Below are 25,765 nucleotides of genomic sequence, written 5' to 3'. Positions count from 1 at the left end.
CCTTCTCTCTCCCCTGGATTCTTCTGCCAGGGTTAAGGGGAGGATTGGCTTACTCAGGGCTGTAGCCACCACAGCTCCTGCTAACGCAGCTTTCTCCCTCTACTTCAAATGCAATATCAAGAAGTCCAAGTGCACCATGGGGTGGGCAGGACCCGACTGACGGCCAGCATCCAGCACGTGTGGCCGCCCCGAAAGTACACTGCAGAGCGTCAACAAGCAAAGGGGCTTGTTCCGGGAAGGTTCACTTGTAAGTGGAGGGGAACTGACTTCTCTCTACAGGGAAATGTAGCTGCGTGGTCGAACTCCCCCCTTCAAATATTATTCTGGGAGATAATGAAAAGTAAATGATCACTTTGGGATAGGCACTGGCTTCTTAAGCCACAGAAGCTGAGCCAGCAGGATGAGACTGATGGATTATAGGATACATTTCACTGTTTTATATGAGAAAAGACACCCACATTTAAAAGACAAGCAATGGGCTGAGACTGCAACATATCTAACAAATCAAAGACCGGGACATCTAAAAAAAAAAACCAAATCATTTAAACCAAGAGGAAACAACAGAACCATGGGCATAAGATACAGACAAGCAACTCATAAGAGGAAAAAAAGTGGTCAATAAGTACATGATAAATGGTCAAAGTCACAGTAATCAGGGAAATGCCAACTAAAAGAATAACATGATAGGCGCTGCCCACTAAACCGGATGAGAAACTTAGCGGTGAGAATACGGAGAAACAGGTATTCTCATATGCTACGTGGAATTAATCTGGCAGTATAAGCTGACTAATAAAATGAATATTCTACTGCTCTGATAATACTATTTCTCAGTAGTTACACTACAGAAACACACATGTGCACAAAGAAGCAAACAGAAAGATTTTCAGTAAAGCACTAACTACAGTAAAAAACTAGGAAGGCTTCACCCAACGTCCAACAGTGGGTAAGTCGCTAAAAAAACCAGTTTATTTAACAGTATTCATGCAGTCGTTAAAATGAGTTATTTCTATAGGTACCAACTTGGAAAGCTATGTTATTAACTTCTAAACAAGGCAGAACAAGCGGTGATGTCATTCATGTTTTTTAAAGTCATTTTCTAGACACAAGAGCACACGTGGAAGGCCATTTTGTGAGCTGAGTTGTATACAAATGTCACGCCTCTTCTTTAGAGCTGGATGGTTGAAAGCTATGCTCTTCTTCCTCCTCACTACCCCTCTGGCCCCCAGATCTTTCTAAAAAAATATTTATTTATTCATATGTGTGCCTGTATGTGTGTTCAGTGGCTCAGTCGTGTCCGACTCTTTTCGACCTCAGGGACTGTGGCCTGCCAAGCTCCTCTGTCCAGGGGATTTTTACCGGCAAGAATACTGGAGTGGGTTGCCATTTCCTCCTCCAGGGGATCTTCCCGGCCCATGGATTGAACCCATGTCTCTTGCTTGTCCTGCACCGGCAAGCAGATTCTTTACCACTGGGTCACCTGGGAATCCCTTATTTGGGTGCCCTAGGTCTCAGTTGCGACATGGGGGTTCTAGTTCCCTGACCAGAGATCAAACCTGGGCACCCTGCATCGGGACCGCAGAGTCTTGGCCCATGGACCACCAGCGAAGTTCCCATGCCCCCAGATCTTGACCATGATGTCTATTCTCACCTCAGACACACGGGGTGAGGGCTTCACTATTCTCCACCCAATCATTTTCATGAAGTATTTATTTCTCTATTGCCTCCTCTGTCCCCCAACTGTCCCATAGAAGGACGCACACCTGCCTGGCAGCCTCTCAGGGACAAGACAGTTACAAGAGAAGAACGGACGTGTTTCGAACAACAACTGTCAATCCATATTCCTGAATGGAAACCACAGAAATGAGCCTGTCTGTTCAAACATCTATCTGGATGTGTGATCTGCAGGGCAGAGGAAATTCAACAGTCACTCCAGGCCATCAATGGCATCCCAGCTACTTATTTTACACACCACGATGGCAGACCCAGGTGTCACTCACCTAAAACCAGATACCTATTCCCTTCTGCAGGGGTTTCCACCAAATACCTCCGTTGAGCAAGAGTTTGCTTTTCGTGGCAATCACCATCTCAGGGGAATTAAATTTTGTCTGTTATTTACTCAGCTACGCAAATAAAAACTTGCTGTGCGGTAATAAAAGAAAAAGAAAACACCTCAAATCGAGAACTCATGTAAATGACTCTCTTAAAGTTTCTGCCAGGAACGATGTGCTGTGAAATCCTGGGAGAAAGGAGCCTAGAACTTGAGAAATCAGTGTCACCGGGTGGACATTCCCGTTGAAACTAAAAATAGCCAGTTTCCTTCGTGAACACCTGTTGCTCTAATACAATACCTTATACAGCCCAGCTAACAAGAACAACCTAGAAAACTGTCTCATGAACAACTGGCAGCAGACGCAGACTTAGGAGAGCCACACAGAACTTGTCAGTTTCCCGGCACAAGATTCTGGGTGCCAGGATTCAGCTCCTCTCTGCGGCACAAGCAAGAACTATTTATTTTCCTAAAATTTACAGCAAGAGTTAAAGCCCAGCAGATTCATTTGTAGATACATAGCGGTTTTTCTTTTCTTTTTCTTTTTTGGAGGGGGGGTGCCCCTGCAATATGTTTCCTTTCCCCCCAGACCACTTTTAAAACCACTAATGAAATGGCTACAAGGAGTTCAGAACAAGCAGATTTCGCTTTGACGAGTCCGTTTAAATCAGAATCCAGCCCTTCTGGCTGGAGAGGGCAAGACCCCTCTCCGTGACTCTCTGTCCCAGCAGTCCTCAAGAGAGGCGGGGTCCCACAACCCAGTCCTCAACTCCTAGGACAGCAGACCTGCTTCCCTCCATCCCAGTCGCCTGAGAGGAACCCACCCCACCCAGGTCGGTTCTGCGCGTCCCCGTTCCCCCGCCCCGGGGATCGGGGCTCAGACAGGCGCCCCTGTCCTCGGGACAGACGTCCGGGGAAGGCGGGCCACGGGCACCGGGGACTCTTCCCCGGCTCCTCCAAGGGACCGAGAGGGAAAGCGCGGCCGGGCTTGGGAAGGAGTCCGGCCCGGGGTGGCGGGTCCCGCTCAGCGGGCGCCCAGCAGGCGGGTGCGGGGGTGGAGAGCGAGGGTTGGGGCTGGGGGTTAGGGGATGCAGACCGTCCAGCGCCAGCATGGAAGGAAAGTCCTTGCAGTTGGAGACGCCCGTGGAGTCCGTGACGCAGGTCTTCCACAGGTTGGCCCAATAGGTGGCGGTGGTGATGACCGTGCCGTCGATGGTGGACACCTTCCAGTAGTCGGTGGGCAGCGTGGAGGACACCAGCACCCAGCCGGAGATGGAGACCATGAAGGCAATGATCTCCGACGCCGTGCTCGCCATGCCGCCCGCTGCCGCCGCGCTCGCTCTCGCGCTCCCCACTCGGCGGCCGCACGGCGACCCCCGCGCGCCCGGCCCCGCGGCTCCGCCCCCTCGCCCCGCCCACCCGCGGACCCGGCGCTAGGGGGCGCGCGCGGACCCGGGACGCGCCCTCGGGGAGCAGGAACGGCTCGCGCGGAGCTGCTACCCGGGCTCCGCTCCAGCCTGCTGGCCCGACGCGACCCTGCGCGTCCCTACGGCTTCCCACTCCCAGCTCGCGCATCTCGCGGCCGAGGCACCGTGGAGAGGGGCTCTCCTGTTGAACAAATTGGCAGCCGAATGTGGACGACCTGCTGCATCCACCCCCTTTCCCCTACCCAGCCCTACCCATTAGCAATAGCTTGGCGTCCAGAGAGTCTTGTAAAAGCAGAGCAGGAGAAAAAAAAAAAAAAAAGGCTTTTGTGTGCCCGGAAAGGACACGGCCAGCTAACGCAGCCCTTGGCCCGCTGAACTCTAAAGCTTTTCGTGCCATGTCCTTTTGGGTGACCCAGTTCGGCTTGTCAAGGAGCGATCACTGCAGCTCTGGGCTCGAAGTCAGCCTTGCCCTGAAGTTCTGCAGTTCCTTTCGGCCCGGCGGCATGCGGAAGGTCACTGCAAGGAGGTGGGTGACACAGACCTCAATTCAGGACAGCGGTCTGTGCAGAGCCCAGGCTGCAAGGGGACCTTCTTTACCGTCCTGATCGTGACTGTTTCAGTCACAACGCTGGCCTGCTGATACCAATGCACTACACGTGGGAAATGCATTTAAGACATTTTCCTGTGGGTTCCTTCCAGCTCCCCTTTCTGAATCTCTTCTACGATGGTCTGTTTCGACTTCTCCGCGTCTTGTTTTATTTATTTATTTTTACCAGCTCCACCTTTAGCATCTAACTGAGGGATAAACTCATTCCTTCATTGCTGTCTGAAAGTAAACTTAAAGATCAGGGTGTACTTTTGGCTCCAGAGGTCACACATTTAGGTGAAAATGAGAGAACAAAGACTGGCTTTATTATTTGTCCCTTTAAACTTCTTGGTGCGAGGGTGCTTTTTTGTGTCTGACTCTTTGCAATCCCATGTAGGCCAGCCAGTTTCCTCTGTCCATGGGATTTTCCAGGCAGGAATACTGGAGTGGATTGCATGTCCTCCTCCAAGGAATCTTCCCAAAATAGGGATTGAACCTGTGTCTCCTGCACTGGCAGGCCAATTCTGTACCACTGAGCCACCTGGGAAGTCCAAAGTTCTTGGAATGAACCTCTAAATCAGTCCTATAATAAAGCTAGTTGCTAACCCTGTTTCCTAAAGGAAATCAACCCTGAATATTCATTGGAAGGACTGGTGATTCGAAGAGCCGACTCATTGGAAAAGGCCCTGATGCTGGAAAAGAGCTAGGGCAAGAAGAGAAGGGGGTCACAGAGGATGAAATGGTTGGATGGCATCACTGACTCAATGGACGTGAGTTTGAGCAAACTCAGGGAGATAATGAAGGACAGGGAAGCCTGGCATGCTGCAGTCCATGGGGTTGCAGAGAGTCAGACATGACTAAGTGACTTAACAACAACAACAACCCTGTTTCACAATGTTTATGCAGGGACACTTTGGTTCATTGTGAAGAATTTCTCAATTCCCCTTTGTCACTTAAAAAAAATAAACGCATATAGAATGAAATTAGAAGTGATTTGATGTCTCTGGAGAAGAGAGAAGGTTAAATTATAGAAACATCCAAACAGATTTGGAAGGACCATTGGAGATTGTATGGAGACACTCCACACTCAACACAATCATCTTATTTCTAGAGATAATATTCAGTTCACGCTCTAACCTTCAGAACTTTTAGTGCATGGCAAGGTGTGTGCTCTGGTTTTGTTTTCTACTGACCGCCTTTGAGCAAACTTTTGTTTCTGTTGAGTCCAAATCTGTCTGTCTTTAACATCCATGCAACTGCCATGATTTGCACTGAGGAAACACAAGTTAAGTCCTAATTTTGGGCCCTGCAGCAGCTCTTGGGAAGTGTGTGTGTGTGTGTGTGTGTGTGTGTGTGTGTGCGCTTGACCATCTCACCACTTGTGTAAATGGGAATACTGGTAAAGACAGTTTACCTGGTGGAATGCAGACATGGTTCCACTACTATGCTCCTCTTGGTGCCAGCTTGTCCTGCTGTGTCATCTTGGGTTTACTGGGGGATCCAGCTTAAAAATAATTTGGGAAGCACCTACCTAACCTCCTCAGTTACCTTTGAGTATTGACAACAAGGTGTCCTCTATTCTTTTGTATGAGTTGCCATTTTAAAATGATTTTATTGGGGGGGGGAGGTGGGAAGGGGGATCGGGATGGGGAATACATGTAACTCCATGGCTGATTCATGTCAATGTATGACAAAACCCACTGCAATGTTGCGAAGTAATTAGCCTCCAACTAATAAAAATAATTGAAAAATAAAAATAAAAAAATAAAATGATTTTATTTTCTGGTTTCTTGCCCTCCAGCATATTTACACCATTATCTCTATGTTGTATTTCTTTCTGAAGAATCTGCTTCCTTTCAACCCAATTTACTGTCCAGACAACACAAGAAAGTCATAATCCAGGACATTCCCTATGGACTTTCCAAAAGTTAAAGTGTGCACAGATGCTGGTTTTGTACTTTATTTCCTAGCCTTGTTTGAGTGTCTTTTCTTGTGTCTTCCTCATGGTAGTTTCTCCCTAAAATTGTTGATCCTTTTTTTGCAAGACCCTGACTTACTTTTGACACACAGTAAGTCCAGTATTGTGACCTTAAAGACTCATGCAGCTCCTAATTTATCAATAAATTGGTTATGAATGCCATCATTTGGAACCAAAGGTACATGATTTTACAAAAACAACTGTGAAGAACAATTTGGTGTTTCAGACTAGCCCCCACAGATTTATTTAACAGATAATGTAGTTTTGCATACTGTACTTAAAATATCCACAAACCTATCATTACAGTATAGCTTTCAGAGGAAACAAATTCTAAATTCTAACTTGGACCTCCAAGGAAGACTCTCTGCTGCATCACCCGACTGTTTAAGCCAGAATCTCTGGGGGTGCCTCTGGTGGTGATTTTTCCAAAACTTGTAATGCACCGTCAGGTTGGACATCACAGCTCTGATCAGTTGAGATTCATGTATATAAACAGTCGATTTAGCAAACCGGATGATTTGTGTTATAGAGAAAAAGAATATTCCTTTCTTGGTTGAAAACTTTGAAAAAAGAATTACTCTTTTACTATAGAGATTCATAACACACAGCTTCAACTTAAAAGGGCTGAAAATACCACAAACAACCCATAAATTATGACCCATGTGGCAGCTCTATTAGTTCCTTTGCCAGCTGAAACAGACTAGGGTCGTTATGCCTGTGGACTTGACTAATTGTCTTTTACTTTTATCCTTTGTCTGTTGTATGAGGTTTCACAGCCCCAGACTTCTCTTCGCTGGCATGTACTGTGTATTAACTATGAAGAGTGACATCTTAGAGCCCACAAGTGCCTGACCGAAGGATGAAAAATGTTAACTTTCCTTAACACCTAAAGAATATTATGTAGTGAATCAAGAATTTATTTAGAGATGTCTTATATCTTAAGCTTTTCAAAACCAGTTTAGTCAGAAGAAACCACATCATCCAACATAAGAATGTCCAAAAAAGGAAAACAGATTGAAGAGAGTCTTTTTAAAGGAAGTAATGGATAAATGACCTATTTCACTTTAAGATTCTAGAGTCCCAAATAACCTTCGCAGTTAATCTGAAAACCCGTTTACAGAGTAAACTGATAAATGCTTCCTTATTTTCTTTAGGATTCAGTTTACTGAGCTTTTTATGTAACTACTCATAACAAACCATTCTTAATTTAAATATAAAAGTGAATACAGTTAGAAAGTTGCTTCTCCAAATTATTCAAAATAATGTCTTAATTAACATTAATTTGTCCTTTCCAAAAAAATAAACATTGTTTTTCTTTTCTGAGATGAATAGTACTAATTTATAATAATTTTGACATAAAGACATTAAATGGCCTGAAATATATTGTGAGCCTTTCCACATTTGAGAACTAAGCTGCTGAGACTTAACATTGGAAGTTATTTATTTGGCATTATTATGGTTGTTAAGGAAAAATAGAGGATTCCCCCACCCCACACTTGTTCAATGGGAGTGAAACCAGTTTAGCCGACTGAACTAGAGATTTGCAGAAATTCTTTACTTGAGATTCAACTCACCTGCCAAACAACACAGGTGTGCCTTTTAACAGCTCAAGGATTTTCTAAGCATCAAATTTGGTTTCAGTATACATTAGCTCCTTCTTAGATTCCAATGAGGGGACATGCTGCTCACCAGGTGGGAAGGGACTGAAGTTCTGATAAATGCAGTATTAACTTAAAAAAAACAACTGCCCAGGAGCCAAATATTGTTACACTACCTTCAAGAAGACATTAACCCCGATACTAAGATAGTAAAATAGCATATCTGTATTCTTTTCCCTTCATTTCCCCTAACACTCTTAGTTTATCTTAATGCTTTATACTAATTCTATGATACTTGTTATCTACTTAGCGTGAAAGCTACTGCGTGAGAGTAGTTACAGGAATGAATACTCATGCTTATTATTGCATCATTGATCATATAGTGTGTCTATATATATAAATTTTTTTTTTGGAAATTATAAGGAAACATAGGTTTATTTTGACATCTGGTACCCTCTGAGGCTAGCTGCATCAGAAGTTAATGCCGTATATCTTAAGAGCTTGTCTTTCATACGTTCATTTGAAACACTAATTTCCAATTCTTGTAACCAAGCAGGACCCTTCCCCCACATCCTCTGCTGTAGCTCCTCTCTAAGCTGCTTGGATAATGGTATCTCATGCATCTTTCCTGAGTTTTTCAGATGCTAAAAACCACCAACCAAATAGAAGGAATTTACTCTGTGATAATCTTGGGTATGTAGCCCTCAGACCTACTGGTACCCAAGGATTGATTAAAATTAGCCGCCCTGTTACCTATCTCACAATCAATCAATCAGTCAGAGAACTGCACAAGATGACCACTTACTCTGTGGCTCTCCCCGTCTCACCCGGCTGTTAAAAATGCTTTGCTGAAACCCCTCAGAAAGTTTGGAGCTTTTTAGGGCAGGAGCCATAGGTCTCCTTGTATTGTCCTGAAATCAACTTTTGTCTGCTCCGAACTCTGGCGTTTCCATGTTGTTTGGCCTCACTGTGCATTGGGCACATGAGCTTGTGCTCCGTGACTTTCTGAGGTGTATTAAGACAATCTAGATTCCTCTTGAGCACCTAGAGTGTTGCCAATGGCTCATAGCTGTCTTGGTGAATATGCCTCCAGTCTGGAAAGACTCTCCCTCTGGGATGCTGGGACTTCTAGGACTTGCTGGTCAATGAGCATCTTATGATATTAATTCAACCAACCGACCCAGACTGTATGTATGTATGTGTCAGTTGCTCAGTTGTGTCCAACTCTTTGTAACCCCTTGTGCTGTAGCTCACTAGGCTTCACTGTCCATGGGATTCTCCAGGCAAGAATACTGGAGTGGGTTGCCAATTCTTCTCCAGAGGATCTTCCCAACCGCTGCCTGCAATGCAGCAGACCCAGGTTCCACTTGGGTCTCCCGCATTGCAGGCAGATTCTTATCTGAGCTACCTGGGAAGCCCAAACCCAGGTAGAGCAGAAAGTAAATCTGTGTGTTTGGGGCAAATCACTTCATTTCTCTGAGTTGCAGCTTCCTCATTTGAAAAATGAAGTTATTTTGTACGGACTCCAAGCCCACTTTGAACTCTAAAAATCTCTGAGCCTGTGACTTGTAATGAACATGACTGATCACAGACAAAATCAACAAGGAGAGAAAACAGGCAAGGGTTTCCCTTGGTGTCCTTGCCCCTTTCTTTTCTATTCACTTCTTGACATTATTCTCCCTGCTTTGCTATATTTGGGCTTCCCAGGTAGCTCAGTGGTAAGGAATCCACCTGCCAATGCAGGAGACCCAAGAGATGTAGGTTCGATCCCTAGGTTGGGAAGATCCCCTGGCAGAGGTAATGGCAATGCAGCCCAATATTCTTGCCTGGGAAATCCCATAGACAGAGGAACCTGGTGGGCTATAGTCTGTGGGGTCGCAAATAGTTGGACTCGACTGAGCACACACACACACTCAGTTTGCTATGTTTATTTTTTCACAAATTATTAAAAAATTCATCATGGTGACAGCAGAGTGTTAAACTAAGTGAGGGTCATTTGTGACTGCTCAGGTCAATGCCCGTGAAGTTGGTCCCAAATCCTTGCCCTGGGAACTTTTTTTTTTTTTAAATAAAACCTTTTTATTGGAGTATAGTTGTTTTACAATGTCATGTTAGTTTCTAGTGTCCAGCAAAGTGATCAGCTATACATACACATTTATCCCCTCTTTTAGATTCCCTTTCCATTTAGGTCACCACAGAGCCCTGAGTTAGCTTTCTATTTCATACATAGTAGTGTATATACTTTGCTATATTTACAGAGTGTGCATGTGTATGAGTGTGTACATGGGGGTACGTAAAGATAATGTATAATGTTTGAAAAGTCTCTAAGAATAGGTTTATTTTTAATTCTTTGTTTTTGTTGTGTATTAGAAGTGTGATAAAGCTCAAAACCAGTGGTTACCATGAACTTATGGTTCCGGGGGGAAGGGATAGTTAAGGACTTTGGGAAGGTCATGTACATGTACTGCTATATTTAAAATGGATAGCCAACAAAGACCTATTGTATAGCACACGGAGCTCTGCTTAATGTTACATGGCAGCCTAGATGAGAGGGGCGTTTGGGGGAGAACGGATACATGTATATATATGGCTGAGTCCCTTCCTTGTTCATCTGAAACTTCTACAATGTCGTTAATTGGCTATACCCCAATGCAAAATGGTTTTGGTATTAAAAAATAATTAAAATGAAAAAAAAATTATGGTTACCAGTGGAAAGGGGGAGAGGGGCAGTAAACATGCAGGGCAATGGGAATACAGGACATTGGGTGTAAGATAGGCTCAAGGATGTATTGTTCAGAAGAGGAACATAGAACATATTTTGTAATAAGTAGAAATTAACCTTTAAGTTGCATAAAAGTTAACAAGGAAAAAGTGCAGTAAGTAGTTCAATTCACTTATGAAGCAGTGATGTTGGGCCGAGAACAGATGAAGGAGCTGTAAAGGTGTGGGATAAAATTCTCTCTGTGTGGCCTTGGCAGGTCACCCAATTGCTCTGTATCTGTTCTTCAACTATAAAATGAGAACAAATAATAGCTTGCTCAAAGTTTTTGTGAGGATTGGAGACAATGTACATGAAGGATCTGGAACATGGTAAATATTAAGAAAAATGGGTACTATTCCAGTTCACTCATGCTCTTTCATTTCCCTACCTCTCTTTAAAGTTATAAAGTTGCATTTTCCATAAAAGTGGGATTAATCAGTTAGACTGACATGCAACAAGCAAATACGAATAAACTGTATTGCAAATCTTAGTAAGAACACAGAAAGACTTTAGTAGGGTGCCATCATGGTAGGGGTTGATGCTGAGAGCAAGGGAGAGAAACCAGGAAGTGAGAGTGAGATTAGTCTTTTTTTGTGGGGGGAGCTGGGAGGGGTGGGGGTGTGCAAAAGGAAGTACAACGAACATGAGAAGGAAAACTAGAATAGTTAAATGTAAAAGGGAGTGAACAGCTACAAGATAAAATTAAAGTGAAAGTGTTAGTCATGTCCGACTCTTTGCGACCCCATGAACTGTAGCCCGCCAGGCTCCTCTGTCCATGGGATTCTCCAGGGAATAATCCTGGATTGGGTTGCCATGCCCACCTCCAGGGAACCTTCCCAACCCAGGGATTGAACCCAGGTCTCCCGCATTGCAGGCAGATTCTTTACCTTCTGAATCACCAGATAAGCCCAAGAATGCTGGAGTGGGTAGCCTATCCTTTCTCCAGGGGATCTTCCTGACTCAGGAATTGAACTGGGGTCCCCTGCATTGCAGGGGGATTCTTTACCAGCTGAGCTAAAATAAAGGTAACAAATACAAAGTGGAAGGAGAACAAATACAAAGAGAAAGGAACAAGAAATAAGGATAAAGGATGAGAAAAAGAGATGGGAAGCCTCGGGGTGGGGATGGGAGGAAAGGGGGACCAATGTGGATGGGAAAGAGTGTGGGAGGGAGTAAGTCAGCACTGAGAAGAGAAGATGGGAGACCTGTATGCCGAAGTGGAGGGTTGTTTTCCCAGCCCTCACCTTTCTATACTGCTGCATGTAAGGGGTGGAAAGGGTGTCATTCTAGTGCCTATTACAGTTGAAGAGGCTTCCCCCTTCCCTGGGCCTCAGAATAGAGCTGGTGAGAAGTTGACCCCAAGCTCTCAGGAGTCCTGTGTTTACCATTTGGCTCACTTCATGGGAAAAATCTGTGGAAGTTTAAAATGAATTCTTTAGGGGTCAGAAATGAAAGTTCTTGCAAAAACATACTCATAAGCAAATAACTGTGAGCCTTTTTTTTCTTCCAAATGTAGACTTTCTCCAGTTTTTATCTAATATAAACTTCTTGGGTACCTTTCAGGTACCAGGTGCTACATTCTAAACACTGCACTCGTGTTAATAATAGTCCCAGAGTAGGTCCTGTTTTCATTCTCATTGTGAAGATGCTGAACCACAGAGAGATGTAGTAACTGGCTCTGGAAGCTGGTGGGGGCAGTTTCAGCTTAACCAGGTTAGATCTTGAGTCTACACTCCTTTGTAGTCAGTCATTTGTCTTCTGTTTTTATTAGGGTGTTCCAGGTGGTGCTAGTGGTAAAGAACCAGCCTACCAATGCAGGTGACATAAGAGAGAGACTTGGGGTTTGATCCCTGGATTGGGTTGCCATGCTCTTCCCAGGGTTGGGAAGATCCCCTGGAGGAGACCATGGCAACCCACCTGGCAGGCTACAGTCCATAGGGTCACAAAGAGTCCAGACACAACTGAAGTGACTTTATGAGCACGCAAGGCAATGCTTTGTAGTTCATGTATTCAGTTATTATCCACTGAGTATAAGAACAAATATAAAAAAGTAAAATAATCCTACATAATCTATATTAATCTTTATGTTTTAGGAGAATGGATTTTATAACCAGAAGTGTTTGACCAGGATACCTAATTTCCTTATTTAATTTTATTACATGACTGTATCTTGTAATAGATCAATTGAAGTTCATTAGTATGCTGCTTAACAATGTCCTGGGCCACACTAATTCATTATATTACAGTTTATATCTAGGTCTTTTTTCTTAAAATGTTTGTGTGTGTGTAGCTGTTTATATGTATTGCATATATATGTATATAGATGTGTGTATGTATATGTATGTACATACACACTAAACAGTTCATTAGAGTTTTCCTTGCTATCCTGAACTGGGGGAGTTCTACGGTGTGTGTTGTTTACTGTGCATGACCTATGCTTCTTATGCTTATTTTCTGATTGGAATATTGACCCATATTCACCAACAAAGGGTGTGCCACAATAAAACAAAGGAAAAGTGTTCCATTCAGGTGTTAGAAGGCAAGTTTTTCTCTCATTAGGTATTGCCATATTGTACCTGGAATGGCTATACCCCATGGCATGCCCACAGCAGTGTAGAATGGTTCTGGTTTTCTTATATTCTCCCCAAACTTATTTTACCTGACTATGTAATTGCTATATTACTGTAAGACCTAAGTTTATCTCTCTCTAAAGTTCATATTCTTATACTTAAAGGATAGCACAGTCATCCAAGTTTTGAAGACATTCAAAGACAAACACTAAAAATCTCCACACATCACTGTATCCAAAGTTAAAAGAGAAGTCATTATCTGAATATTTTTTTGGTCCATCACTACTTTTTGTTCTCTTTTGGCCTCTTTTTACTGATTATGAGAGGAGAATAGGGATGTAGGGAGAGAGAAATTTGGACTATTGCACTGAAATGTCAGGGAAACTAGTATATATGCGTGTACACATGTTTGTGATTCTATCATACACACAGACAAAGGGTGAAAGGAACAGAAGCTAAGAGATGAAAGTAGAAGGGAGACAAGAGGAACATATAATAACAAAGGATGTTTTCTCTGTAAAACATTGGTTGGGACTGAAGGTGATAAGGTAGGAGATGGTGAAGGGATTTTTAATATAAGCTTGTATTGTCTGTGTGGAATGAGGCAGGAGGCAGGACCAAGGACCAGCTTCTGCTTTGTACTATTGCTGTGCCATCTCCATGTATAGACATACAGATATCTGAGCCCTGGAGATTTAATGCATCTAAACAGCAATATTAGTGCTGTTCTTATGTGTCTGGGGAGATGATGACAGTTTGAACACAATGACTGAATTAAGCATTTGGGTCATGTCAGCATGACCGACTTCTTCTTTGCTTTTTTCCTTTCAAGTTAAATTGTCCAAGTGTTGGAAAAGAAACTTGTAACCACAGTTTCTTCATAACCAAATAGTATGTTTTAATTGCTAGGAAAGGAAAAAAGGAAAGTGAAGTTGCTCAGTTGTGTCCAACTCTTTGCGACCCCATGGACTATAGCCCTACCAGGCTCCCCCGTCCATGGGATTTTCCAGGCAAGGATACTGGAGTGGGTTGCCATTTAATTGCTAGGCATGACAAAAAGATAAGTTTTCTTGTCCACAGATTTTTACCTTCCAATTCCTTTACCATATCCTTGAAGGCAACTTCAACTGCCAGGGAACTTGCTGGAGATGACTTTAAGGAAGTGACTGAAAAAACAAAGGTGATCAGAGACCATTGAACATCACTGAAACCTGGGAGGAATGACCAGCTAGGGGAATAGTGGCCTGAAAAAAGTGATAGCCAGGTGGTTGTTTTGACCTCTGGTGGGGATTTGAAGAGATTGGAGGAGCCAGTGTAAGAGGTTGGGATTCATGGCCATGAGAAGATGAAACAGCCTGGAGAGTTCGCTCAGGTGTTTTGCTCCCATTTCAAAAACAGCAGTGTTGGTTCATTGAAACAAATTAAAATAGATTTATTGAGTGCCTACTATGTTCAAGGCATCCTTCCATGCAATGTAGACACGGTGAACCAAACATATAAGATCTCTGTCCTAAAGCAACTGACTTTCTACTGGAGGAGACAAGTATTACAAGGTAAGAAAAAGGCTTAGTATAGCAGATAATACGTGCTAAAGAGAAAAAAATAAGCCAGCAGGGAAGGGGAATGTTGTACAAAGTGTGTGTGCATAGTGGGGGTAGGCGGGTTAAATTTTAGTTAGGCAACCAGAGAGGCCCTCCTTAAGAAGATGACTTTTGGGTTAAGAAAGACAGGTAGAAATGAGGGAGTCAGTATTTTTTAAGATGAGGGACGTAATCACATCTTAGGGCCTCTTGTTGGCCTGTAAGGCACTTTTGTGTGAATTCAAGGAATGCGCCCTGTCCCCCGGGTGGTTGTAACCCCACACCAGGGCCCGCAGCTCAGAGAGCACAGTGCTAAAGAATCCACCTGCCAGTGCAGGAGATGCAGGAGACCTGGGTTCAATCCCTGGGATGAGAAGATCCCCTGGAGTAGGAAATGGCAACCCACTCCAGTATTCTTGGCAACCCACTCCAGTATCCAGATAATCCCATGGGCAGAGGAGCCTGGTAGGCTACAGTCCATGGGGCTGCAAAGAACTGGACATGACTGGGCGACTGAGCTGCAGCATGAATTGAAAAGAATGGAATTTTATGCCGATAAGAGGGTAGACAGATAATAGACACACACCTCTTTTTGTGGCTGTTTCTGTGGAAATAGCTGTTTCCACAGAAATAGCTATTTCCACAACAGCTGTTTCTGTGTTTGACTTGGGTTTGTGAAGAGTTATTTAAAAGATCTAGAGAACAAAGCCGATGTCATGTTTTGCCTACAATTATAACTGCCACACCACTAGGATTTTGGACATAAATCTTTCTGACAAACCAATATGCCTTGAGACAATGACTTCTCTGCCTACAATTCACCCATGTAATCTTACAGAGTTAAGAATGCTTTGCTTTCCGATCAAAACACTACATGAAAAAGTATATTGTAAACTTTTGATATCGTAAATAAAGCTTTCAGTGCTATTTTTTTTTCTTTTTTAAAATGTATCTATAATTGAAGAATAATTGCTTTACAATGTTGTGTTGCTTTCGGCCATACATCAACGAATCAGCCACAGGTACACATACGTTCTTCTCTCTGGAACCTCCTACCCCAATGTAATTTGTTTAAGTAAACTGAGTGATATTTTGTAAGTTTCTATAGAGGAGAAAAGCAGATAGTAAAATTCTTTTATTTCCATACTAATTTTCAGATGTGATTGAGAGGATCAAATACATTAAAGCATAGATGTTAAAAACTGGATATATTATGGGTATTTGATAAATTGTTTAATTTTATTGATCAAAAGGATAAATGACTTAAAATATTGCATGGAATGTTAAGCATAAGCTCTCAAAAACTGTCAAAGTCTAATTTTTATTTGCTGTTTCAAGTAATTTATGTTTTTAAATGATTAAAAATCATATCCTTTCATATTATAACCTTGCAACAAAAATAAGGCCTTATTTTACAATTCAAATGATCGAATTAATCCTCAAATAATTGCCCTTTTCTGATTTTTAACATTTATATATATTGGAGGTTCTCAGGTGGTTCTAATAGTAAAGAACCCGCCTGCCAATTCAGGAGACGCAAGAGACTCAGCTTCATTCCCTGAATCGGGAAGATCCCCAGGAGGAGGAAATGGCAATGAGCTCCAGCATTCTTGCCTGGAGAATCCCATGGACAGAGGAGCCTGGTGGGCTACCGTATGCGTGGGCTCGAGTCAGACATGACTTCAGTGACTGAGCACATATACATATATAAACAATTATCACTAAATAATTTCTCAACAAATGGTGAGGAGTCACACAATATGAAAATGCAGCATATTTTTTCATTTGGCTCTTTTTTTCTGTTTGTAAGCAGAGTTGACTACATATCCTTAACCACATAGGAGCTATGTGCTAACTCAACTCACCCATTAGAATCATCAGTTTCTTGTACCCTTTTTCCTAACAGCCAATTAATTTTGACATTCAAGATGCTTGTCTTTTGCTGGTTTTGGGGGGAAACCCCAGCTGGGCTCTAGGCAGTGTGCACCTTCACAATCCTACCTGTTTAAAAATGATACTATTTTTTTCTAACCACTTGGAAAGCTCTCAGGGCACAAGACTTCTTAAGGGCTGGATTTTAGACCCCCCATTTAGCTGAGTGTTTGGGAACTCCCAGTGGCTCAGCAGTAAAGAACCTGTCTGCCAATGCAGGAGATGTGTGCAGGATGATCCCTGGGAGGAGGAAATGGCAACCTACTGCAGTATTCTTGCCTGGAAAATCCCATGGACAGAGAAGCCTGGCATGTCCATGGGGTTACAGTCCATGGGTTACGAAAGAGTCAGACACAACTTAGGGACTAAACAACCTCCTTGCTTACCTAATCACCGGACAGATGTGGGTCTTTCCTAACATGACTTTCTTTTTTTTTTTTCATGGTGGTTATGACCATGATTCTAATTTTTACTATAATTTTTAAAAGTTATTTGCTGAATGTAGCATACATATTTGTAGGGAAATATTATTTCTGGCCAAACAGGATCAAAGATGAACCATGTTTGTGATTACAATTCAAAATCACATTGCTTTTTTTTTAGTTTAACTAATTTATTTGGCTGTGCTGGGTCTTCACTGCTGCTCGGGCTGCTCTCTAGCTGTGGCGTGTGAGCTGAGTAGTTTCACCTCCTGGGCTCTAGAGCACAGGCTCAGTAGTTGTGACAGACAGGCTTTCTTGCTCTGTGACGTGTGGGATCTTCCCGAATCAGGGATCCAACCAATGTCTCCTGCACTGGCAGACGGATTCTTTACCACTGAGCCACCAGGGAAACCTTCACATTGCCTTTTGAAGTATATACATTCATATTCTGAATTAAATAATCTTACATACATGAAACAGTGGAGTTTAAGTGTCATCAAATCCTCCTCCTGCTCCTAATTCCTAAGCTTGTAAAGTAATGAATATAGAATACCATTTTTACGTATGAAAAATAGAAGGTCAATGCAGCCTGGGAGGTTTGGGTTTTTTTTTTTTTTTTTTTTTATCTTTACAGTAGGTGCAATGTATGGAAATAACACTGAACTGGCATATAAAGGACCCAGCAACTAGTTGTAGCTCCGTTGCTACCTTGTTGATTTACATGTACTAAACTTGGGCTCATTTTTCCATCTAAAAAGTGATTGGGTTGTAGAGAGTGTAAAAATTCTGCCTCAATCCAACAATGGAGGGAGGACATGAATAATGCTGTGGAAAATAATTTCTTCCTTCCCTTTGAACCATGTGGACAAGGAAAAAACAGAAGGCTTCGGGGAGACAGAGAAAGAGAAATAGGATCAAAAGGAAGGTTCAGCTACAGAGCTAAAGTGGCAAGTATGACAGAGTCATTGTATGCAAATGGAACCATCAGGAGTTAGAATCACTGAGAAATCTTTCTCACCGCTGGGAGGTTTACCTTTCAGTTTTTGAATTTTGCTCAAGTTCTGTTCATCCTTACCCCAGCTGTCACACTTCCTCCTGGTTACGGTCCCTTGCTTATGTTTGCCTATTTTATTTGGAAGCAAAGAGCAATAACCTACAGCCCGGTCACTCCCTGCCCTCAACAGTGTTAGAAAGAAAGGCAGGGCGAGTTTCTGTCTTCAGTGCACACGGTCTGATTCCCTCAGATCTGTTCTGGGGCATTGGAGTCTGTGTTTATTTTCATGCCTGGAATTAAGCAATTTGTAGAAGGTCCCACAGCAGGTTAATGATGGGGCCCCGGTGAGCACGCCCAGCTGCTGAATTCTCTGCCGGGCCACCAGGCTGCTCCACACAATGTGTGAATCACACCCTTGTCAGTTGCAGGCAACTTCCGGTGCCCAGGGTCGTGAACAAGCTTCCTCAAACATAACAGGTCCGAGAGAGTCTGAAGACCAACTTTGAAAAAGACCACACATCTCTTTCAGTTCTAAACAAGGACGTTTCATAGGGTAGTAAACTGGTATTGTCAGACGGAGGGGAGAGGCAAACTTCCAACAAACATGACATTTCATTCAAGCTCTTCAGTTAGAGATGTGATCTTGTTTTTACAGGTAATAAGGGGAAACAACTCTCGAAATTAATTCATTTCTCAGAGCCACTAGCCAGCATCTAATTTTTGTTTAGTTTTTTTTCTCCTGATGTTTTCAATGGACTCATGTATGCCATCTGTTTCTTATCTTGTTCAGACTAGCTATTAAAAGTAATCTTTAATAATTTCATATATATTCTGCTATATTTCGGTGGTAAACAGTTCGTAAAGGTAAATTTTTATCAAAGGATCAAAATTATCCTTTGGAAACTGGATAAGAACCCAAGGAAGCATCATCATTTGAGTTCAAAATAATAAGCATTTTCTAATCCCACAGTTTCTTTTATATAAAAAAGGAATGTGTAAATATTATGACGATGTTCTGGAAAGGTATAAGCTATAACTCCCATAAGAAATAAAACCATCTTGTAATTAGCTTTTATTCCCCACTTACCTTTATGTATCATTAATGCTCTTAAATAATGCAACAGCTTTCTTCCAGCTGTTCATTTCTAATTGAATCTTTTTTTAACTTTTATTATAAAATCAGATTCATTTTCTAAACAGGTTGATTTTAGTGTGTGAATTTTACGCCAGCAAATGTGGCATACATTTTAAAGTCTTGTACCAACTGGAAAATGATCATTTCAGAGATGGTATATTGAAAAATTTGTATTCCCACATGTCTCAATAGAAATACTGAATGTGGAAATCTGACTCAACATCTAGCCCTGTCACCAGGCTCCAAAGCCTTACCTCTGTTATTATTGTAAGATATACTTGTGTCTTCATACCCATTTTCACACAGCTGTCTCCAAATATTTTTGATGGTTGATTGATCTGGTTTTCATTGTTGAAGAGTGATAGAAAGTTTCAGAAATGTTGTGAAGTTTGGCATCAAACTTAAATGAGAGTGTTTAAAAATTGCCTTCTTGGAGTCTACAGGACTGGAATCTAGGGGGGTTCCGGGTGTTGCCATAGGGGTACAACAGAACAGGGGTGTTGGCTGTGTCAGGGCAGAGGAGGGGGAGGCGTCATGCACCTCCAAAATCCAAGAAAAAGAACATGGTCCAGGTTGTGCCGTACAGAAGAGGAGATTGAATCTTATGGTCAGAAAAGGAGGAAGCTGGACAAGATGCAGCATGGGCATTTCAAAGTGAACACACACATTGACCTTGCAGCTGGGGGGGTGTATGATGAAGGAAACTTTTGACTGATAACGGGAAAAGTCAGCAAGATAAATCAATTGTAGTACTCTGTAATCAGGGGCTTCTAGGTGGAGCTAGTGGTAAAGAACCTGCCTACCAATGCAGGTGACCTGGATTCGATCCCTAGGTTTGGAAGGTCCCCTGGAGGAGGGCATGGCAACCTACTCCAATATTCTTGCCTGGAGAAACCCCATGGACAGATAGCCAGGTGGGCTACAGTCCACGGGGTTGCAGAGAGTCGGACATGACTGAAGTGACTGAGCTTGCTTGCAGGCACCTGATCACATGAGCTCATAGGTATGAGCACTTATTGGCAATTCTTAGAAACAATTTGGCAATGGGATGTAGATTTGTAGTTAAATGGAAATTGGAAATAATGCTTGGTTACTGTTGCCATGTTGGTTCCCTATCAAAAAGATATGCAGATCTTGCCAATGTCTGTTTTTTGGCCATGAGGCATGTAGGATCTTAGTTCCATGACCAGAGATTGAACCTGTGTCCTCTGCAGTGGAATTTCAGAGTCCTAACCACTGAACTGCCAGGGAAGTTTGGGTTCTGAGTAATAGCCATCAGTGAGTAATCAGTTAGCAAAGTTTTAGGGATTCTCTATTCATCATTGGCTTCACTTTTAGGGAATAGAGACCGATCAAAATGGTAGTATTTTTCCTGGGTAAGCCTTCACTGTAACCATGCACCAGCAAATTACTTGGCACTCAGGGATCATAGAGAGAAAAGCTGGAATTTGGAATCCAAGCCAGTTACAGAGGCAAGAATAAGCTAATTAATGCCTGTGTGCGTGGGTGTGTATGTGTGTATGTGAGTGTGTGTGTGTGTTAGTTGCTTGGTCATGTTCGACCCTTTGTGACCCCATGGACTGTAACCCGCCAGGCTCCTAAGACCTTCAAATCTGGAAGGGCACAATTGAGGTTGTGCCTGAATCTTTACATTTTGAGTACAGAACTTGGTTAAATGAGTTTTTGTTAATTAAAGGGGCCTAAAGTACATTACCCCTATTGTATTTTCCTTCTACTTCCATCACCTGAATTTATGAAGCCCACCAGCACTTCAGCACTTCTTTGGCACATCATTCTCCTGAGAAAACGTATGCAAAGCACGGGGACTCAACCTGAAGGACTAGTTGAGGCTGAGATCAGAAACCACACTATCCCCTCTATTCACAGTCACACTGCGTACAGTGCAGAGTGTTCAAAATATGAACAATTCCAGCTACAGCCAAGAAAACTCAAAACCAGCAGACAACCCCCCTGCCCGTGAGAACCTATTAACTTCCCACACATAAGGTCTGAACTCTATTGCTTCACCAGTCATTCTTTTTTTTTTTTTTTTTTTTGGTTCTACCACTTTATTGCTACCAACCCATTTCCCTCCACCCTCGTGCACACATGCTCAGTCATGTAATCCCATGGACTTCAGCCCGCCAGACTCCTCTGTCCATGGACTTTTCCAGGCAAGAATATTGGAGTGGGTTGCCATTTCCTTCTCCACACCAGTCATTCTTTAAGCCAGTAGTAGAATGGAAACAGGTTTCCCAGCTGGCTCAGTGGTAAAGAATCTGCTTTCTGAGCAGGAGATGTGGGTTTGATGCCTTGGTCGGGAAGATCCCCTGGAGAAGGAAATGGCAACCCACTCCAGTACTCTTGCCTGGGAAATCCCATGGACAGAGGAGCCTGGTGGGCTACAGTCTGTGGGGTCAAAAAGAGTCAGACACGACTTAGTGACTAAACAACAACAAAGAATGGAAACACACCATAAAGTTGGTAGACTGTTAACAAACATTTTTTAAAATCCCATTTAATGTTTAATTTGATGTGGCTACCCAAAAGAGAAAAAAACGATAACTTCAACTTATTTAACAACAATAGTCTGGCTTTTCTCTGAAGCTACTCTGAAGAAGCAAAACGCTTTAATTAGCATTCACAATAGGGTTTAATTTATATAAACATGCCACTGGAACAACCTTTCTGGATTGAATTACCGCAGCTGTGAAATTTAAAAACTACTGGGAGCGAGTGAATTCTGTGAAACACTGTACTATGTTTCATGAGAAATTGGCGCCCTCTTTGGGATAAAGAGTATTCAGACAGTTCAACGAGAGCTTTAAAATGCAGTCGATGGCTTAAAAATAAACACAGTTTTGTTTTAAAGATCCTGGGAAAGGAGAAGAAAGAACAGATGTGAGACATTGCAAACACAGCACTAACGGGGCTGCAAGGCAAAGATCTGAGACCGGAAGGAAAAATGGCCAGTTGGACGACCCAGAATTACAGATTTTCTGACAATACTACTACTTCTAATTATAATAATTACAATTATTACTGTGAATCCAGCATTGTACAAAATGCTTTATACTGAGATCAGTTTTTGAAGAACTGATAATAGATTTGCTTTCAATTCTTCAACACTTTGACATAAATAGTTCTTTTAAAAAAAATTAAACGAGCCTAATGCCAGGAAAGATTGAGGGCAGTAGGAGAAGGGGGAGACAGAAGATGAGATGGTTGGATGGCATCCCCGATTCAATAGACATGAACTTGGGCAAACTCTGGGAGATGGTGAGGAACAGGGAGGCCTGGCATGCCGCCGTCCATGCGGTCTCAACGGGTCAGACGTGACTGAGTGACTGACAGCAACAGGAATATAGTGAAACAGGGGTGGACTGATTGACCTCTACAGCGTGCCTTCCAGCCTAAGATTCTATGATTCTATAAACATTTTCCTTCTTTTGATTTAAAAATATTTTCTTGAACTTATTTTATTAACAAGCTACCCTGGCAGTAGATTCATATGGTAATAACAATGTGTGGGTTTTTCTCCGTCTTTCCTATTGAGGGAAAACAATTCAACAAAACCAACATTTTTCTATGTGTTTTCCTGTGTAAACTTCTATGTAATAGATAGCTGGGGATATGACTGGAATTGAAAAGAAGATTCAGTTTATCTGTCATGGAGTTTAAAATCGGGTAGAGGAGACACACACTCCTCAGACAATCCCTGCAGGGACCGTAGGATTATGAGATGAGCCAGTGCTCTGGAATAAAGGACTACTGTGCTCTGAGGCTGTGTAACAAAGGACCTGCTCTGTGCTCTGGGTGAGGGAGAACCGCCCTGAGGACGTGGGCTGGGGCTGGGGCTTCATGGAAGATGGGGAACACTCCTGTGTGGAGTAGGAGGAGAGCCCTGTCGATGGAGCCAACAGTCTGCCTAGGGCCTGTGGTGGGAGCAAGGCAGAGCGAGACCAGCGTGGAGGGGCTAGTCGAGCTGGGCCTGGTGCCAGTGCTGCTGGGCTGTGAAGATGTTGCTAGGCATTTGGGTATTTATCTTTCACCTATGGGGCCTCAGGGCTTCCCTGAAAACTCAGTTGGTAAAGAATCCGCCTGCAATGCGAGACCCCGGTTCGATTCCTGGGTCGGGAAGATCCCCTCGGGAAGGGATAGGCTACCCACTCCAGTATTCTTGGGCTTCCCTGGTGGCTCAGCTGGTAAAAAAATCCGCCTGCAATGCGGGGGACCTGGGTTCGAGCCCTGGGTTGGGAAGATCCCCTGGAGAATGGAAAGGCTACCCACTCCAGTATTCTGGCCTGGGGAATTTCAGGGACTGTAGTTCATGGACTCACAAAGAGTTGGACGGGACTGCACGACTGTTTCTTCTCTTTCTTCTTCTAGGGTGCCTCAAGGCCTGAACTTCCTTGAGCTTTTCAGAGCTGCCCAATGAGAGTGTGGCCCCTGCAGGTAAGACCTAGGACTTCCCAGCCTTCTCATCCTACAGCGTAAGCAAGTAGTGAATGTTGCTTTTTTGTTTTGTTTTGTTTTGTTTAGTCGATCAATCGTGTCTGACTCTTTGTGACCCCACGGACTATAGCCCACCAGGCTCCTCTGTCTATGGGACTTCCCAGCCAAGAATACTGGAGTGGGTTGCCATTTCCTTCTCCAGGGTATCTTCCCAACCCAGGGATCAAACCTGAATCTCCTGTAGGCAGGTTCCTCACCACTGAGCCACATGGGAAGCCAGGGAACCTCCTGTATCTGGATGTAGTCTGTTGCTCACTTGTTCTCATTGCATTAAATTAATCTTGAGGGTAAGGAGTACTCATCACGAATCGATGCTATAATACTTCTGATCTAAGCTAAATAAGGACAAAAATCCCTCCTCCCCTCAGACAGAAGGAGCTGGGATGAAAATCAGGGAATATGACCCCAAACCCCTCCTTCCCTGGTGAATATTCACCCCTTCATTTGTACACCCCTTATAACCAGCTTGCGGAAGAAACCCAGGGCAGCAGCCTCTCACTCTTCTTCCCGCTCTTCCTCTGAGAGTGTATTCTTGCTTAAATAAATTCTCACTTTACTTTGTTAACCTCCCTGCTTCATCTCTGTACTCTTTCTACAATGAAGCAAAAACTTTAAATTCACCAGGAACATTTTCATATTGGTCATTAAATATATTGAAATCCTCATTTGAAAATGAAAACGGCCTTAGAATGCAAAATAAAGAACTAGGTTACCCCTGTTATATTCTAATTTGAAGTTCACCATATTTTAATATGTAATCGAGATGGTCATTTTTCACTTATCATAAGAGTAAAGTGGTTGAAGGGCAAGGGATGTTTCTAGGAATTTAGTATATGAACTAGGATAAGTGATTTTCTTTGTTTATCTTCTATTTTTAAAGAAAGAAATGTATGAAGGAAAATGGTGTATGGGGATGGATGTTAACTACATGTATTATGGCGGTCATTTACAATATATACAAATATCGAGTCATTATATCATGCATCTGAAACTATTATACCTCAAGAAAAAAGAAAAAAGAAAGTAATTATTTGTTCCTATTACAATGAGATATTGGGCTTCCCAGGTAGCTCAGTGGTAAAGAATTTGCCTACAATGCAGGAGATGCAAGAGACCAGGGTTTGATCCCTGGGTCGGGAAGATCACCCAGAGAAAGAAATGGCAACCCACTGCAGTATTCTTGCCTGGAAAATCCCATGGACAGAGGAGACTAGGTGGGCTATAGTTCATGGGGTAGCAAAGAGGTGGACATGATTGAGCATGCATGCACTGTTAAGATAGTGAGTTCAGGGAAATAACTGTAGTGAAACATACAGATAGAATAGTCAGAAATAGATAGTATGAGATTGTTGAGACATACAAGCTGTTTTCATTGGACATCCGTGTAGCAGGCATTCTCCTTTGTGTAAAAGGGTGTAACGAGTGTATGAACTCATAAGCTCCCCTTTACGTGAGAGGATAGAGACATGTTGTTCCCTCAGACTGGAGGGAACATGGACATCAGTCTTTCTTGGCAGCCTCTACCCAGCTTGCCAACCCAGGTGGATTTGCCTGCCCTCGACTCCGGTAATGCAATAGCCTCTTTCCTTCCGGTAAGGATTGCCTGACCACTTACACCCTGCCCTGAGTCTTTGTCTCATGCCACTCATAAATATTGTGGTTTAATCACAAAGAATGTTAACATCCCTCACATCCCAAAATAAACAGCAGTTCTGGAAATGTCATAGGGCTTTCATTGTACAGGAAGTGAATTTAAATAACTCAGGGGAAATTGTGGAAACTTTCTGATGCTCCCCCCCTCCCTCCAGTTTTCAAGAACAAACAAATATAAGTGCTTGGAAATAACACAGTTTCTAGTTGATGTGAATGGACATTAAAAATCACTATATGAATGTGGCCTGTCATTTAGTATATGAAATTTATGCACTCCTAGTATCTTTTTTAAGTGTAACAAACTCAGTGTTTTAAATAATTCAAGTGACCTTCCATAACAATTATAGTGGATTTGACTCTAGGATAATTTACAATATTTTCCTCACCATAATTATCAAAAACAGTACCAAATGATCAGATCTAATCAGTTAATTTTAAGGGACAGCTATCTCTTGCTAAACCAAGAAACAACAATGTTAAATGCAAAACTATTTGCAACAAATAATAACAAAATCAGAATCCCAACTGTATCTATTATTTGTATATGAGCCCTGGGTATGATCAGGG

At 42.7% G+C, this 25,765-nt stretch overlaps 1 protein-coding gene across 3 annotated transcripts in view; it reads right to left on the bottom strand.

The window, feature by feature from the left end:
- The window catches only part of CLDN10 (claudin 10), a 102,226-nt gene that overhangs the window by 18,855 nt on the left and 57,606 nt on the right, over positions 1 to 25,765 (bottom strand). Inside the window, exon 1 of one of the 3 annotated variants that reach the window (XM_065901656.1) lies at positions 3,144 to 3,422. The exons of the other annotated variants lie outside the window; for them this stretch is intronic. Within the exon in view, the coding sequence (XP_065757728.1) occupies positions 3,144 to 3,363 (220 nt within the window). The 5' untranslated portion in view covers positions 3,364 to 3,422. Of the gene's footprint in view, positions 1 to 3,143; positions 3,423 to 25,765 lie in introns of those variants that run through there. 3 annotated transcript variants of the gene reach the window in all.

This window comes from Muntiacus reevesi, chromosome 11 (genome assembly GCF_963930625.1).
Source record: "Muntiacus reevesi chromosome 11, mMunRee1.1, whole genome shotgun sequence".
NCBI lineage: Eukaryota > Metazoa > Chordata > Mammalia > Artiodactyla > Cervidae > Muntiacus > Muntiacus reevesi.
Note: the sequence above shows the minus strand (reverse complement) of the source record. Positions and strands in the feature narration are given on the sequence as shown.